The sequence below is a fragment of the Scylla paramamosain genome, unplaced genomic scaffold, assembly GCF_035594125.1.
Source record: "Scylla paramamosain isolate STU-SP2022 unplaced genomic scaffold, ASM3559412v1 Contig1, whole genome shotgun sequence".
In the NCBI taxonomy this organism is placed as follows: domain Eukaryota; kingdom Metazoa; phylum Arthropoda; class Malacostraca; order Decapoda; family Portunidae; genus Scylla; species Scylla paramamosain.
The window spans coordinates 2,234,141-2,252,700 of record NW_026973666.1 but is presented as its reverse complement, the minus strand read 5'-3'; the positions used below and the strand labels follow the sequence as shown (position 1 = coordinate 2,252,700).

The 18,560-nt window shown below is 43.7% G+C and overlaps 2 protein-coding genes across 4 annotated transcripts in view; both read right to left on the bottom strand.

Annotated features, from left to right (window-relative positions):
* The window catches only part of LOC135095694 (protein PRRC2A-like), a gene marked incomplete at its 5' end in the record, with an annotated part of 63,414 nt that extends 46,522 nt beyond the window's left edge, over positions 1-16,892 (bottom strand). Inside the window, 2 exons of the mRNA XM_063996706.1 lie at positions 1,183-1,540; positions 16,575-16,892. Of these exons, the coding sequence (XP_063852776.1) occupies positions 1,183-1,540; positions 16,575-16,892 (676 nt within the window). The remainder of the gene's footprint in view (positions 1-1,182; positions 1,541-16,574) is intronic.
* Positions 16,885-18,560, bottom strand: part of LOC135095615 (longitudinals lacking protein-like) — a 35,678-nt gene continuing 34,002 nt past the window's right edge. For all 3 annotated transcript variants that reach the window (XM_063996552.1, XM_063996554.1, XM_063996553.1), the window contains one exon: positions 16,885-17,156. In XM_063996552.1, coding sequence (XP_063852622.1) covers positions 16,893-17,156 — 264 coding nt within the window. In that variant the 3' untranslated portion in view covers positions 16,885-16,892. The remainder of the gene's footprint in view (positions 17,157-18,560) is intronic.

The following is an 18,560-nucleotide window of genomic DNA, read 5'->3' as shown; positions in this document are numbered from 1 at the left end:
AGCTATGAGGAAGATAGATAGGATAACCACACACGCAGGCCAAACACTCATCACAAATTCAAGCTTACGTTTCTGGGCCTTTTCTTCTTTTTTTTTCAGGGTTTAAGGGTGCATACAGTGTTTGGAATGTTTGGGGGTGTTTTATATGGTGGTTAGTGAGTGGACTGAGTGAAATGTACTTGTGTGTGTGTGTGTTTAAGTGTGTGTGTGTGTGTGTGTGTGTGTGTGTGTGTGTGTGTGTGTGTGTGTGTGTGTGTGTGTGTGTGTGTGTGTGTGTGTGTGTGTGTGTGTGTGTGTGTGTGTGTGTGTGTGTGTGTGTGTGTGTGTGTGTGTGTGGATGGGAAGGAGAAAAAGGGGATAGCATAGTAAAAATTAACTCTTCTTTATTTATTCCTTCCTTTTTATCATATTTTTTACTGTCTATCATCATTTGGGGTCTGGACATGTTATCTTATTCTCTTCTTCCTCTTTGTTCATTTACCTTTTTTCTCTTATCATTTTATTTGTACTTTTTCTGGTTTGGTTAAGTCTCCCCATCTCCTCCCAAGTGTTGTGTTGTGTTGTGCTGTGGTGCTGACAAACCACAGCACCATGGACACACCACAGAGGCGAGGCAGCCCCACCAGTCTGACCTGACCTGCCCTGCCCTACCCTGGCCTCACCCTCCAGTCACTTCCTTGCTGACTCCACACACAACAGGAGTGACTTGATTCTGTTTCTCCTTGTACCAAAGTGATGCAGGCAAGTCATACAGAAACATGGTAGACAGTAGTAGTAGTAGTAGTAGTAGTAGTAGTAGTAGTAATAGTAGTAGTAGTAGTAGTAATAGTAGTAGTAGTAGTAGTAGTATGTCAAATGAACAAAACTCTATGGTACAGTGTCCACTCATGCATGAATAACTCCAAAATGACTCAATAATAATCAGTTCTTTTTTTTTCTGACTGGTTCCCAAATAACAAAGAGACAACAGGGTCAAATATATATATATATATAGGCGTGTGTAGGTTGCCTGGCCACCACCACCAACACAACTACTACACACGTCTCAGCCTGTATTAGTCCACTCAGCCACCTCCTCCCATGTCCCTCTCCCATGTCACCCTGTCAGCCCACCATCCAGTCAGGGGCAGTGAACCATGCAGTGCCGACCCAGTGCCGGCCACAGAACACACTGGCACCTACCTTGCAGATGAGATTCCGAGTTGAGTGCCTGAAGTAGGTGACTAGTGTTCTCGTGCTCCGGGGGGGTCCCTCCAGGGGGTGTGAGGCCAGGGGTGGTGGTGGTCTCCCCCCCAGAGCCCCCTCCACCTCCTCCACCACCTCCTCCACCACCTCCTCCTCCTCCGCCACCGCCACCACCGCCTCCACTTCTGCCTCCGCCTCCTCCCCCACCTTCACCGCCGCCGCCGCCACCGCCGCCGCCACCGCCGCCGCCGGGCACACCGCCGCCCCCGGCACCACAACTGCTGCTGTCGCCCTCCTCGTGGCTCCAGCCGGTGCCGCCCTCCGTGTCTGGCGTCACACTCTCCACCGGCTCTGTCTGCAAGGCAAAGCCCACACCACTTAGTGCACCACACACACACACACACACACACACACTGTCTACTCTCACTGCTCACTCCCTCACAGTAACACACACACTCACACTCACACTCTCCACCAGTTCCATCTGAAAGGCAACACAAACGTCACTTTAGTACTGTACATAACACACACACACGCACACACACACACATGTTCGTTACTCATTTTCTCACTATAACAGACAAGGCCATAACACTTTAGTAAAACACACACACACACACACACACACACACACACACACACACACACACACACACACACACACACACTCAGGCCTTCACCATAAGCTTGACTGTAACATGTTGAGACCTGTTAGTGTCAGTCAGTGAATAAGTTAGATTTGTTTTTTGTTATTCACTGGTTTTTTGGGGGATTAATTTCTGAGTTCTTAGCACAAGGATTGTTTGTTTGCTTGTTTGTTTGTTTGTTTGATTACAGATGCTTTAAATTGTTACTGACATGGAAATTATACTATACAGAGAACAAGTTGTATTAGTGCCATGTATACAATGAATATCTAGCTATCTATCTGTGTGTGTGTGTGTGTGTGTGTGTGTGTGTGTGTGTGTGTGTGTGTGTGTGTGTGTGTGTGTGTGTGTGTGTGTGTGTGTGTGTGTGTGTGTGTGTGAGCATGACAAGATTGAATGTAACGTGGCAGGAAAAATAACGATGATGGTGGTGGTGATAATGACAATGACAATGTTACCGTGGTGTCAAACAGGATGGAGGGGTTAGTGCGGGAGGTCTGAGTTGTCATGTCCTCACCTATAACTGATGAAGGGAAGACTTTCTGGTGTTGGGTGGGAGGGAGGGAGGGAGGGAGGGAGAGGCTTCCAGACACTTATCATACATTGTTACTTGTAAATGATGAATGATAAAGAAAGAAGGAAAGCCTCTATGTTTGTGGCAATGAATGAAAAGGAAAGAAGGTTTAGAAACACTTATTGCACATTCTTACATGAAGGATTATGAAGGAAAGACTTGGGCTGCGTTTACAGCAAGCAAACTGAATCGATTAATTTCATCAAGAATCAACACAATTCATGATCTGCCTTGATTGGACACACTAACCTCAATGTACGGTAACCGTTTACACCGAGCGAACTGAGTCAGTTCCAATTGTGGTGATTCAGTCAGTGATTCACACGGGCACACATTCCGTGAGTCACGGCCGCCGTGCCAAGGAGTGCCCATCATGTGTTGGGATGGCCCACTCAATTCAGTGCCAGAGACATGCTGAAACATGACCCTTGTCATCCTGTGCACTGACAGCTGGATGCAGGCAACTCCTCAAACATTTTCAATTGTTGTGTTCATTTTAAATCTTTGGACTGTTTACCAAATCTGGGAATAAATGTCCAATGTTCCCAAATTCACGTCTCCTGGTATTAAATTCCTGCACTAGTACTTGTTTGATGACTGCACCTGCACCACCTCAGCCACAGCAACACCACCATCCCAGCGAGTGTCTACATCCACACTCATCGAGGCAGCCTTCACACTACTGCCTGCTGATTCTGACAATTTGACTCAGTGGGAAGTGCTGACTCAAAATGACTCCAGTCAAATGATTCTCCATGAACTGAATGAAATCAGTTGGTTTGGTGTAAATGTGGCCTTCTTGTTTCTGGCAGTGAATGTGAAGGAAGGAAGGTTTGTGGACAATGAACATGTACATCCTCACTTCTAATTGATGATGTGCTTCCGGCAATGAATGTCAAAAGGAGAGAAGCTTTATGGACAATGACATCCTCACTTTTATGACACCCTCACTTTTAACTGATGTGCTTTTGGCAGTGAATGTGAAGGATAGAAGATTTATGGACAATGACATGTACATTCTCACTTTTAACTGATAATATGTTTCTGGCAGTGTATGTGAAGGAGAGAAGGTTTATGGACACCCATACATTCTCCCTTCTAAATGATGAATGACTACGAGTGGAAGACTAATTCTGTTACCTCTGTCTCAATCGCTACCACCAAACGCATCACCATCACCACAGACATACATCACAATCACTTCTTACTATCACCAATAAAAACATTATTAATCCTCTACCATCACCACAACTGCCACCTTCACCTCTCAGCACCACAACCATCACCACCACTTCTCCCCACCACACCTACTGTCATCACCATCACCTCTTCACCATCACCACAATCGTGTGTTTCTGGCAGCGAATGAGAGGAGAGAAAAAATTTAAAGATATTTTGATAACGAGAGGAGAGAAAAGGTTTAGATATTTTGATGATAATTTTTACTTTTTGGGAACTGATGTATTATAAGACTTTTTTTTTATTTGTAGGCCTTTTTTCCCCATTCCAGGCCTTTTTCTAGTGTAGGGTTTGTTTCCTTAATCTGTGCGCCTTTTCTGTAATTCCAGGTCTTTTTCCCATCTCCTATAGGCCTTTTTTTTCATCTCTAGGCCTTTTTTCCCATATTTAGGTCTTTTTTCCTGGTATCTAGACCTTTTTTTTCTGTTTGTGGGTCTTTTTTGCTTATCTCCAGGTTTTTCCATGTTTACCTATTTTTCCTATCTGAAAACCTTTAATTTCCACCAGTGAGCCTATTTCCGTATCTTCAGGCCTTTCCGTCAAGCCTTTTTCCCCATCTACAGGCTCTTTTTCCATCTGAGCCTCTTTTTTCCCTACTTTCAGGCCTTTTTTTTCCATATCTCTTGGCCTTTTATTTCCATCACTAGTATTTTTTCCCATCTCCAGGCCTTTTCTCCATTGATTTTTCCCCAATATTCAAGTATTTTTTCCTATTTGTAAGCCTTTTCTCCTATCTCCAGGCCTTTTATTTCCATTTGTGTGGCTTTTTTCCCATCTCTAGGCCTTTTCCTAATATCCAAGTCTTTTTTACTAAACGTAAGCCTTTTTTCCCTATCTCCAAGACTTTTTTTCCCATTTCCAGGCTTTTTTCCTCATCTCCAGGCCTTTTTTTTTCCATCTGTAGGCCTTTTTTTTGTTACCCTTTTTTGACAGCACTCTTAAGGAAGCTGCATATTTTGAAAGCCTTTTTTTTTCCAGCTTTTTAACTTTATTTTTAGTGGTTGGCATATTGAGGGGCCTTTTCTCAGCCTTTTTGACAGCACTGTTAGGGGCACTGGTATATTGAAGGGCCTTTTCTCAGCCTTTCAGACAGCACTGTTTTGAGTACTGGCATGTTAAGGGGCCTTTCCTCAGCCTTTCCAATAGCACTATTTAATCTGAAGACCTTTTTTTCCAGCCTCTTTTGTTACACTATGAGCACAGCCTTGCATGAATATAGAACAAAGTCAGTCAGTCAGTCAGTCAGTCAGTCAGTCAGTCAGTCAGTCAGTCAGTCAGTCAGTCAGTCAGTCATCCATTCAGCCAGCCAGTCAGTCAACCAGCCAGCCAATCAGCAAATCAGCCAGTCACCCTGCCAGTCAACCAGTCACCCAGCCAGCCAGTCAGTCAGCCAGTCAGCTTTATAGACTTTTATCGACCAGGGATGCACAGGTGAGTGACACAGAGGAGAGTTAGAGGGATGTGATGTGGATTTGAGATGAGGGAGGGAGGGTGATACAAGGTGAGAGAGGGAGAAACATGGGGAGAGGTGATAGACAGTGAGGGAGAATCAAGGAAAAATGTGATGAGGAGAAACAAGACGATAGATAAACAAAGCAAAATGTGATAAAGAGAGGGAGAAATAAAATAAGATGTGATAGAGAGGGAGAAATAAGACAAAACATGAGAGAGAGAGAGAGAGAGAGAGAGAGAGAGAGAGAGAGAGAGAGAGAGAGAGAGAGAGAGAGAGAGAGAGAGAGAGAGAGAGAGAGAGAGAGAGAGAGAGAGAAGTACTAAGACATGACAAAGACAGAACACACATCACAATAAAGAAACAAGAAAAAAGAAAACAAATAAAGAAATGAAGAATAAAACATGATAAAGAGATAGAGAGACTAGATTAACATACCAAAGACAGAAAGACAAAGACGATACACACACATTAACAAAAGACAAGAAATGAAGAAAACAGCAAAATGAGAGAAAGAGAGAGATTGATAAAGAAAACCATCACACACAGACAGACAGACAAACAGACAAATACACAAACAGACAGACAGATAGATAGTTTCACAGACCACATACTTTTCAGCTTAATAAATAATAACTTTCTTTTTCAGTCGAAGTTACAATGACCATTAAAATCTTCACAACCACCTTTCACTTTAAAACCACAAAATTAAAGCACATGTATAAATTCACACATTAAAAAGAGACAAGAGAACATCGACTAAGGACTGTAATAGAGATATGATGGGCAGCAAAAATGCACTACGGACATGCTACACATCAAACCCTAGGGATGAGGGCTTCCTAGAACACACACACACACACACACACACATCATATGTCTTGTATTGGCAAAAGCAAAACTAAGAATCATTCCTTCATACATAATTGAGACTGGCTGACTGGCTGGCTGACTGGCTGACTGACTGGCTGGCTGGGTGACTGGTTGACTGGCTGACTGACTGACTGACTGACTGACAGATGGACTGGCTGACTGACTGACTGACTGACTGATGGACTGGCTGGCTGGCTGACTGACTGACTGACTGACTGATGGACTGGCTGACTGACTGACTGACTGACTGACTGATGGACTGATGGACTGGCTGGCTGACTGACTGACTGACCAACTGAATTCAAAAGCAAGAAAGAAAATATGAAGAGGAAAAACTGGAAAAGGAAAATAAATAAAGACTGACTGACTGACTGACTGATTCAAAGAGAAAGAATCGAACACAAAAATACACCAAAAATAAACATTCTTTGTAAAACAGAAATAAAACAAAAATCACAAGGAAACAAACAAATGGATGACTGACTGGAGAGAGAGAGAGAGAGAGAGAGAGAGAGAGAGAGAGAGAGAGAGAGAGAGAGAGAGAGAGAGAGAGAGAGAGAGAGAGAGAGAGAGAGAGAGAGAGAGAGAGAGAGAGAGAGAGAGAGAGAGAGAGAGAGAGAGAGAGAGAGAGGATTACAGATGACCACAGCACAGAAAAGACCAATTTATTTCTACTCCTTGCATGACTGACCACCACCACCACCACCACCACTACTACTACTACTACTACTACAAGAATACAACACAAGGGTCGATGCAGGAAGCCATCAGGCCTACACGTGACTCTCTGTATGAACCATGTCTGCCTGTGTAGTAGTAGTAGTAGTAGCAGTAGTAGTACACAAGAACACAAGGGTTGGTGCAGGAAGCCATGAGGCCTACACGTGGCAGTCCCTGTACAAAACACACCTGCCTGTTTCCACCCATCATCCCCATCCATACACTCGTCCAGTCTGTCAAAGCTCTCTATTGACTCACCACCAGCCTGATCACTGAGTCCATCCCTCTCACTCACCACTCAAAAACAATTCCTTCCTGTCTCTTTATAAAACCAAAACAAACACACGACAAACAATGCTGGAAAGGTCACTGCGCAACAACCCCCCCCCAACACACTACTCAGCACCCCAACCCCCCACATTCCCCTCCACCACCTGACCAAAACTTAAAGTCACGGTCTAATCTTTTCATCCCGTGACTTGGTTAATCTTGTCTCAATGGGGTAAATCTTAGCTCAAACTCCCCCCCCTCCCCTCCCTCCCCCATTCCCCATCACCCCCAATCCTTACCCCCCACACATCCTCTTTACTTCTTTCCCACAAGTTTCTCAGCTCTTTTTTTTCGTGTGTGTGTGTGTGTGTGTGTGTGTGTGTGTGTGTGTGTGTGTGTGTGTGTGTGTGTGTGTGTGTGTGTGTGTGTGTGTGTGTGTGTGTGTGTGTGTGTGTGTGTGTGTGTCTCTCTCTCTCTCTCTCTCTCTCTCTCTCTCTCTCTCTACAATCTTGAGTTTCTTCACTGTTTCCCCAACACCACCACCACCACCACCACCATCATCATCATCATCATCATCATTATCGTCATCATCATTGCCTCTATTATTTGTACCCATCATCTTCCCTTCACTTTATCACAATCTTGAGTCTCTTTACTGTTGTCCACCATCAGTCACTATCACTATCTTCATATCACCTCTACTATAATCTACACTATTTTTACATCAAGACGTAGCTGCATTCTTTCCCCAACACAATCATCACCATCATCACCAGTAATGCCAACTTCAACGTTACTCAAATTCATTGTTTTTTTTGCCGCAAGATCTCACTAGTTTCTTGTATGATGTGAAGCATATTGTGTCCACCTCACCAGTGCAAGAGTTGACCAGAACCCTCACTCCACTGGTAAACTCTGCCATGTCCACCTCACCAGTGCAATAGTTGACCAGTACCCTCACTCCTTCACTGGTAAACTTGGCCCTGTCCACCTCACTAGTGCAAGAGTTGATTGACTAGTACCTTCACGCCTTCCTTCCACTGGCCAGTCTCTACTGTCTCCTTCCTATGACTTGAACTGTTTTATAAGTTATGAAAACACTTTGGAAACTAACCTAACCTATTTCATTTCACCATTATAAGTGGGAATTTTTATTTATTTTCTTTATCTATTTATTATTTTCTCTCCCTTCTTTATTTATATTTTTTTTTATTTCCTTCTTTCCTTATTCATCATTTTCCTTCTTCTTTCCTTTCTTTTCTTTTTTTTTACTCATTTTTGTCACCTTAGCCTAGCCACACACACACACACACACACACACACACACACACACACACACACACACACACAGTTACATAAGTTTGTTTACGGACAACGCAAAGTTACAAAGACTGAAATTCTACAAGAGGATATGAATAAAATCTTTGAGTGGAGCAAGAAATAGGAAGTGGAATTTAATGTGAAAAAAATATCATGTAAAGGAAGTGGAAGAAAGTGAAAAGGAGACCAAATTGAACATATAAAATCAGAAATGAAGAAGAGAAAGATCTAGGAGTGACAATACAAGATAGTCAACAGTCGGAGAGGCATGTAGAAAAGATTTTCAGAGCTACACGTAGAATGGTGAGAAATATTGGAACGGCATTTCACTACATGGATAAAGACATGATGAGAAAGATTATTACCACCATGAACAGACCAAAGCAGGAATATGGTGAATCAGTGTGGCATCCCCATAAGGAACATGTGTGAAAAGAATAGAAAAGACACAAAGAATGGCAGCAAAGATGGTTTCTAAACTGTAAGAACTAACATATGAAGGCAGGTTAAAGGAAACGAACCTGCCAACACTGGAACAAAGAGAAAGAGACTTAATACTGATATATAAACTGTGGAATTGTGGAAGAAATTGAAAAATGAGAAACTGCTGCTGAGAGAAGAAGGAAATACCAAATATACACAAGCACACGGCAAAAGACTAAGAAAAAGATGCTTGAGTAATATAAAGAAATAATTACCTACAGAGAAATATAGAAGTTTGAACAAGCTTAGTGAGGAGATAGTATTGGCAATAAGTGTGCACAACTTCAAGGAAAAACTGGGCAAGTGTAGATGTGGAGATGGGACCACACAACCACTGTAAATTACTACTAGGTAATCACACACACACACACACACACACACACACACACACACACACACACACACACACACACACACATTCTTTCGTTACTTATCAATTTCTTTTTAGTTTCCCTCCTTCTTTCCTCTTTTTTATATATACTTTTTGTCCCCTAAGCCAGACACCACACACATACACACACACACACACATGCACATTTTTTCTACTTATCAATTCCTTTTTCTTTCCTTCCTTCTTTTCTCTTTTATCATTTTTCTCCCCTAAGCCAGACACCTCCCAAACACACACACACACACAACACGACCAATATAACTCTGCACTAACAGAATCCTAATCTACTGAAAACACACACACACACACACACACACACACGTAACACCGAAGTCCAAACTGCGACACACAGGACCTCAATAAGACTAAGACCACTCTCAATCCCACAACAAGGTCTTTGGGTTGCTAATACTTGACACAAAGGGAGGCAAACATCTCTACTGTGGATAAACCTGGCTAAACGTGTGTGTGTGTGTGTGTGTGTGTGTGTGTGTGTGTGTGTGTGTGTGTGTGTGTGTGTGTGTGTGTGTGTGTGTGTGTGGGGGTGTGTGGGGGTGTGTGTGTGTGTGTGTGTGTGTGTGTGTGGGTGGGGGGAGATTAAGATGCTATTGTAAGTAGGGTTAGTGGTGTTTCGATGTCTTGTTCGTGTGGCACTCTCTCTCTCTCTCTCTCTCTCTCTCTCGTCTCTCTCTCTCTCTCTCTCTCTCTCTCTCTCTCTCTCTCTCTCTCTCTCTCATTCTTTGTGTAGTTCTCGTGTTGAACTATTCCTGGTATCTTGAAAACCCCAATAACTTCCACTGCAGCCTGTTAAAACTATAGAACCAGGAAAACACCCTTGAAAAACCCCAATAACCTCCCACTGCAGCCTGTCAGACAACAGAATCATGAACACACCATCTCACACACTCAATCCTGGCCAGTACTTGATAAACCTTCAATGAAATGCGGCGTCGTAAGTTACTTCAATTACATTCAGCGTCTATTAAGATTGGCAGTGAAGATGGCATGAGAAGGCAGAGAGAGGCAGGAAAGCCCTTAACCCTACCTCTATACCAAGCTGGCAATCCCACACAGGGCAGGCCAGACAAGACACACACACACGTACACACTCTTATTCCCATCAGCTCCTAGTGGAAAGGAGCTGAATGACTCATCACCTCTAACACAAGGAACCAAAGCACCAGAATCTAAGCATGATAAATTACCACTGCTCTACCTTCAGTCCCACCAACCCTCACCACTCTCTATAACACTCTCAGTACACTTCCCCTATTAAAAGGCACCCAATACTGCAGCAAAAGCATGATAAGCCACACCGCCGTCTATACACACCCTGCCAGCGCCCGCCACTGCATGCTAGACGCGGAAAAGTGACTGTGAATATACTTTGAGCATTTGGGGGATCATGGCAGATGCGTGCTAACTGTTCAATGCAAGCTGTGGTGTGTTCCTCGAATCACTTTTTTCCCTAACACTGCCAGTAATTCATGATATTTTTGCTGCCACTTGCGGTGAGGGAAATTAGAAGCCAGTGCGGGGATTGGAGAGGGGAAATAGTGGCGTGTAAAGCTGTAAATGTTGGATGAGGTGCTGAAAGGCAGAACATCACAGGAGGTGGGAAAACAGCTGTAAAAATTAAATGCTAATGGTTATATAAAAGGCCAAGTGGTGAGAAAAAAACAAGGAATAGAAGTTAAAATAGGTCTGTAGCAATAAAATGGAATAAAAATTAAATGGAAATGCCTTAGTTAGTGACAGAGAGGGAGGTAACAAGACAATGATAAGAGAGTAAGAGGAGGCGGTGACAAAATAGGGCATAGAAATTAAAATAGGAGGATGTTGTGGGATGTAGAGCCATAAAAATTAAACGACGATCCTTTAATTTGTGGGGGAGGAGGAGATGGCAAGACAGTAAGATTCACAGTAAGAGGAGGAAGTGACAAGACAGAGCAATAAGATTCAAAGTAAGAGAGGATGCAAAGACAGGCAGTAAGATTCAGAGGAAGTGACAAAACAGCGATAAGATTCACAGAGAGGATGCAAAGACAGGCAGTAAGATTCAGAGGAAGTGACAAAACAGCGATAAGATTCAAAGCAAGGAGAGGATGCATAAAAATTAAACAGGACTATAAAAATTAAATAGGAATGCTACAGCGAGAGGGAGAGGAGGTGGTGACAAGACAGGGCCAAGATGACAAGACAAGGCCAAACATTAGTGGTAGAGGCGGCCAGGCAGTGATGAAAATTGAACATTACTGAACACCACTAGGTTAATAAAAGAGGTAGTGACAATAACAAAACACTGTAGGGATTAATAAAAGAGGGGAAATTATATAGAGAGGAGATAGAGACAAGATGACAACAACAAACAATACTGAAGTTAGTAGAGATACTGACAAGACAACAATGAAAACAAACACTGCAAGGACTAATCAAAGAGGAGGTATTTACAAGACAGCAATGAAAACAAACACTAAGGCTGGAGCTACTAAAAGATAAGCTAACCAGAAAGAAGAATAAAAATAGAAACAGCTGAAGTTAGTCAAGGAAATGAAATGTTAAGGTAATTTTGAGTCACTTTAAAGACAGACAGCTAGACCGACCCTCTCACACAGACAGACAGCTAGACAGACCCTCTCACACACACAGACAGCTAGACAGACCCTCACACACAGGACAGACAGCTAGACCGACCCTCACAAACAGACAGACAGCTAGAAAGACCCTCTCACACACAGACAGCTAGACAGACCCTCTCTCACACAGACAGACAGCTAGACAGACCCTCACACACACACAGACAGCTAGACAGAGCCTCTCTCACACAGACAGACAGCTAGAAAGACCCTCTCACACAGACAGACAGCTAGACAGACCCTCTCACACACAGACAGACCAAAACACAAGCATCAGTCCTAGCACCCTGTATCACCTGTGGGGGCAAGACTACATGTACCACCAGCCCCCAGCAGTGCCAAGTGGTGCCATAAGTCTTAAAATTTCACAAGGAACACTACAAGAACCCAGTGTGCCGCCATCACCCAGTCAGGCACCACGGCTTGTCTGGCAGCCCTTAAGCATATGATACGAGCAGGGGTGAGGGTGGCACTGAGCGGCACTGTGAGGGAATGCTGTGTTTGTTTCCTTACCAGTGACTTTGATGTTATGCTGATTCTCTCTCTCTCTCTCTCTCTCTCTCTCTCTCTCTCTCTCTCTCTCTCTCTCTCTCTCTCTCTCTCTCTCTCTCTCTCTCTCTCTCTCTCTCTCTCTCTCATGCCTGTACTGGTGACTGGTAATGCTAGACTCACTCTTTGCTGGTTAGTGTATTAAGAGTGTGTGTGTGTGTGTGTGTGTGTGTGTGTGTGTGTGTGTGTGTGTGTGTGTGTGTGTGTGTGTGTGTGTGTGTGTGTGGTGTGTGTGCGCTCCTCTCTCTCCCAGTGACTGGCAAACCTACACCGTCTCAATGTTAGTTATTTAATGTTTATCTTTTTTAATGTTTATCTTTTACGCTTATAAAATGCATGTCTGGGTAGAGAGTGGCTGGGTTTAAATCTCTCTCTCTCTCTCTCTCTCTCTCTCTCTCTCTCTCTCTCTCTCTCTCTCTCTCTCTCTCTCTCTGATTCAATATGTTTAATTTCTCACTCTTGTAATTAAAAATGTATCTGGGAATTCTTAATGCATTAAATATACTAATTACTTGACATTTCATCCTTTGTTTTTATAATGAAAAGGATGTCTGTTTTCTCTCTCTCTCTCTCTCTCTCTCTCTCTCTCTCTCTCTCTCTCTCTCTCTCTCTCTCTCTCTCTCTCTCTCTCTCTTTCTAGCCTCAGTCACCATGCAAAAAATACCAAACTTTATATAAATGACTTGAAAATATCTATTATTATTATTGTTATCCAGAATGAAATGTAGTTTCTCTCTCTCCCACTATCTGCTATTTGTCACTAAAAAAAAAAAAAACAGTCATTATTCTCATTATCATCACTCTCTCTCTGCTATTTCTATTTCTACAAAACTGTCATTATTTTTCATTATTATACACACACGCACCTCTCTCTCTCTCTCTCTCTCTCTCTCTCTCTCTCTCTCTCTCTCTCTCTCTCTCTCTCTCTCTCTCTCTCTCTCTTAACACCACCCAGCATTACACAAGCCTCACTCATTCACTCTCTTCTTCTCTCCCTCCCTCACTAATCCACCCAATCAGCAGGCAGTGTACTCCAGCAGTGAAATCTGCAGTGAAAGCCAATGTGTTGTGCTGTGTCACTGCTAATGTAAACAAGGCCAGGCAGCACAAAGAGCCACAAGGGACACAACACTGGGATGGGCTGGGGTAAAGGGGGAGAGGCACTGAGGAACCTAACTTGTGGGATCATGAAGGCAGCTGAGCGGGGATAAGGATAACACACAAACACACACACACACTCACACAGGTACAGTTCCACATAAACACTGAGACTTTTATCTTCCTTTCTTTATGCCCTAAGCCACATCCCACGCAGGGCAGCCCAGACGAGACACCACACGCTCACACACACACACATACGTCATTCACACTCTTAGTCCTGTCAGTCTGGTGAAAAGGGACAGTCTCATGGGTCACCTTACCACACCCCAGGAACTTAAGGCACGCCACAGCTGGCCACACACACCCACAGCAATTTTTTTTTTTTTTTTTTTGGTCAGCTTTAGAAGTCGAGGTGACGTGGGCCTTGATGACTAGAGCCGGCTCACAGACCCACAGCAAAGCCCACAGCACACACTGGTTCATCCCTATCCCTTCACAATGAGACTGTTCCCTACTCTGCCCCTCCTCCAATACTGAGATTAAAATATAGCTGGCTACACAAATACAACAGGATATGAGATGATGAAATGATAAAATGCAGATTAATTTGAATATACTGAACAAACACAATGCTAAATCTTTGACACGGATATGCAGAAAAGGAAAAATTGTATCTTTTCCTTACAGATGCATTTGATATATATATATTTTTTTTCAGAATTTTATGTTTATTGTTGATTGTGAGAGGAAATGTTCATAATGTTAGTGTTTGCAATTGTTTTCTCTATCAAATATGTTTTTTTCTCTATGTGTATTTATCTATAAATTTCCTGTTCACTGTTGAGAAATATACACAAACCTATAACATTTCAACTAATTCTGTGTGTGTGTGTGTGTGTGTGTGTGTGTGTGTGTGTGTGTGTGTGTGTGTGTGTGTGTGTGTGTGTGTGTGTGTGTGTGTGTGTGTGTGTGTGTGTGTCACAAGCTCAGATGCCAGATACACATGAACACACAAACAAACACAAAAAATGATCTTAATTCTATCTTCTTTTCTTCTCCTCCTACTCCTCCTCCTTCTTCTTCTTTCCTTCCACCTTCATGTTTTTATTTACTCTCTCTTTTTCCCTTTACATGATTCTCTCCTTTGATTTTTCCTACTTTCTTCTTTATTTTTTCTTTTACTTCATCCTACCTATTCCTTTTTCCCTTTTCTATCTCCTCTTTTCTATCACCTGCTCCTCCTTCCTTTCCTGCACCTTCCTTTATTTCTTCTTCCTTCTATTACTTTCTCTTTTACTATATTCTCTTTTCTTTGTCCTTTCCTTCTCCTCCTCCTTTACCATCTCTATTTTATTCAATTTTCTATTCTATTCTATTTTCTATTCTATTCTGCAACACTTCAATGACACCTCCACTACTTCCAAAAGGCTCTACTTGAAGTGACACGGGTTTTCAAGGGTGTTTTTACGGTTCCAGTGACAGATTAACAACATTTCTGCATTATTAACAGGAGAAACAATAAGTGATGTGGGTTTTTAAGGGTGTTTTTAGTTCTAGTGACAGATTAATAAGATTTCTGCATTATTAACAGGAGAAACAATAAGTGATGTGGGTTTTTAAGGGTGTTTTTACAGTTCTAGTGACAGATTAATAAGATTTCTGCATTATTAACAGGAGAAGCACTCTTGAGAACCCGGCTACTCATCTCTGTGGCCTTGAAAAACAGTCATGGTGAGAGAGCAAAGCATTTCAGAATATTGGCCTCTCTCTCTCTCTCTCTCTCTCTCTCTCTCTCTCTCTCTCTCTCTCTCTCTCTAAACATCTCTTTTCCTCCTATTTTCTCTCTGGTTTCTAGTTCCTCTTTATCTTCATTCTTCTTCTATCTTTCCTTCTCTTCCTTATTTCTTCCTATCTCCCTTTTCCCTCCACCTCTTCCTCTCTCTTCTTCCTTTCTTCCTTCCTTCTTTATTTTTTACTGAACAATACAAAATAAACACACACATGCAGGATAGGACCACTAGCCTCACACACACACACACACACACACACACACACACACACACACACACACAGTATCTCACCCACAGCCACAGCTTTTCCAAATGGCGTAAACACCACATACCTGCAAAGAGAGAGAGATAAGTCACAAACGTACAAACAAACGGGCAGGTGTGAAAAACAAATGCATTTTAAAAATCTTGATCGTGCGTTTTGAAAAGGAAGAGGAAGAGGAGGTTGATAATAATAATAATAGGGAAACAGAAAGAGGATGATATAATAAAACAAAGAAGGTAGAAAAGAAGGAAGAAAAGAAGGAAAGGAAAGGAAAGGAAAGGAAAGGAAAGGAAAGGAAAGGGGGAGAGAGAGAGAGAGAGAGAGAGAGAGAGAGAGAGAGAGAGAGAGAGAGAGAGAGAGAGAGAGAGAGAGAGAGAGAGACTAATCCCATAATCTTCCTGGCCAAATCTTAAGGCAAAACATAAATAAAAATAAAGATGTAAAATATTGATAAACATACATGAGAGAGAGAGAGAGAGAGAGAGAGAGAGAGAGAGAGAGAGAGAGAGAGAGAGAGAGAGAGAGAGAGAGAGAGAGAGAGAGAGAGAGAGAGAGAGAGAGAGACTAATATCTTAATCTTCCTGGCCAAATCTTAAGGCAAAACATAAATAAAAATAAAGATGTAAAATATTGATAAACATACATGAGAGAGAGAGAGAGAGAGAGAGAGAGAGAGAGAGAGAGAGAGAGAGAGAGAGAGAGAGAGAGAGAGAGAGAGAGAGAGAGAGAGAGAGAGAGAGAGAGAGAGAGAGAGAGAGAGTATAAAATATCTTAATCTTTCTGGTAATTCTCTTCCTTCCAGTAACTGAGATTAAGGAGGAGGAGGAGGAGGAGGAGGAGGAGGAGGAGGAGGAGGAGGAGGAGGAGGATAGAGAAATACATCAATAACTAGAAAAGCGAAGGAAGGAAAAGAAAACAAAAAGAATAACTGAATGCAAGAGAATTTGTACAAAGGACTGTGACAGGCCAGGCGTGACTGTGTGTGTGTGTGTGTGTGTGTGTGTGTGTGTGTGTGTGTGTGTGTGTGTGTGTGTGTGTGTGTGTGTGTGTGTGTGTGTGTGTGTGTGTGTGTGTGTGTTACCTTGAGCACAGGGTGAGTCAGGTCCTCTGGGGGCGGGGCCGAGGGGGTGGGGGTGGCGGCGGCAGCAGCGGCGGCGGCCCCGGGGGTTCCGTTGGCAGGGTCAGGGTGGCTGTTCTTGTCTGGCAGGGAGGTGGGGGCATCCAGCTGCCTCTTCTCCAGCCTGATGCGCTTGCAGGGCGGCAGGGGAGGGGGAGGGGAGGGGGTGCGGTCGGCGGGCTCCGGGGGCGGGAGGGGCGGTCGCCGACCTGGGAGGGGGGCACGGTGAGGGGCAGGGGGCCCTGGGGCAGGGCGGGGGCACTGGAGGTGATGCTGCTGCTGCTACTTGTGCTGGTGGGGCCCACCTGCGGGGCGGGGAGGGGGGCGCCGCTGGCCAGGGAGAGAGGGGGGCCCCATGTGCTGCGCCAGGTGGTGGGGTGGCACAGGGGAGGGGGGTCCGGGCTTGTCTGAGTGGTGGGGCAGCAGCTGGGGCACCAGGGGGCGCTCCAGGATGGAGGGAGTGCCCAGGCCACCCAGGCCCATGTTGCCCAGTCCACTCAGCGACGACTTCAGCGCCGACAGCGGTGACATGCTGTTCACCCCACCCTGAAACACACACCAGGTCACCAACATGAACACTGCACCACCCTGCACCACCACACCCTGAAACACACACCAGGTCACCAACATGAACACTGCACCACCCTGCACCACCACACCCTGAAACACACACCAGGTCACCAACATGATCACTGCACCACCCTGCACCACCACACCCTGAAACACACACCAAGTCACCAACACAGAACACAACACAACACAAGGTAAAACACCCTGCAACACACACACCACCATCAACAATGCTACACAGAACAACATCAGAACACAAGGGTTGGTGCATGAAGCCATCAGGCCTACACGTGGCAGTCCCTGTACAAAACACACCTGGCTGTTTCCACCTGTCATCCCCATCCATACACTTGTCCAGTCTTCCCTCACAGCTCCCTAATGACCCACCACTAACAGCCTGGTTACTGAGCCTATTCCATTCACCCACTACTGTTTGAGAACCAATTCTTTCCTGTCTCTTTCTTAAGTCTACCTTTATCAAACTTGAACCAATTACTTCTTGTTCTATCCTCACTACTGATCCGGAGAATTTTGCTGACGTCACCCTCGTTGTGTCCCCTGTACCACCTGATGACCTCCACCAGACCCCTTCTTAGTCACCCTTGCTGTGTCCCCTGTACCACTTGAAGACCTCCACCAGACCCCCTCTTAGTCACCCTTGCTGTGTCCCCTGTACCACTTGAAGACCTCCACCAGACCCCCTCTTAGTCATAGTCACCCTTGCTGTGTCCCCTGTACCACTTGAAGACCTCCACCAGACCCCCTCTTAGTCACCCTTGTTGTGTCCCCTGTACCACTTGAAGACATCCACCAGACACCCTCAACAACAACCACAACAACAACAACAATAACAATCTATAAGAAAATTTTGCAATGATAACTATAGCACCAATAATAATAATAATAATAATAATAATAATAATAATAATAATAATAATAATAATAATAATAATAATAATAATAATAATAATAACTGAGGAAATGTTGTTTAGTTTTATTCTGCAACAACAACTATAATAATGTGTGTTGTGTTAATACTTACTAATTCTCTCTCTCTCTCTCTCTCTCTCTCTCTCTCTCTCTCTCTCTCTCTCTCTCTCTCTTGCATAAGCTTAGCACATTATATCATTTCAACAATACACAGATTCTATTGTACTTTTAATCTCTCTCTCTCTCTCTCTCTCTCTCTCTCTCTCTCTCTCTCTCTCTCTCTCTCTCTCTCTCTCTCTCTCTCTCTCTCTCCACCTCACACATCTCCCTATCTCTTTTCCAACTGGAGATGAAGGAAGGACAGGATGAAGGAGGAGGAGGAGGAGGAACAGACAGAGAATAAACAAGGGAGGAGTGATTGAGGACTGCAGGATGAAAAGAGAGGACAAA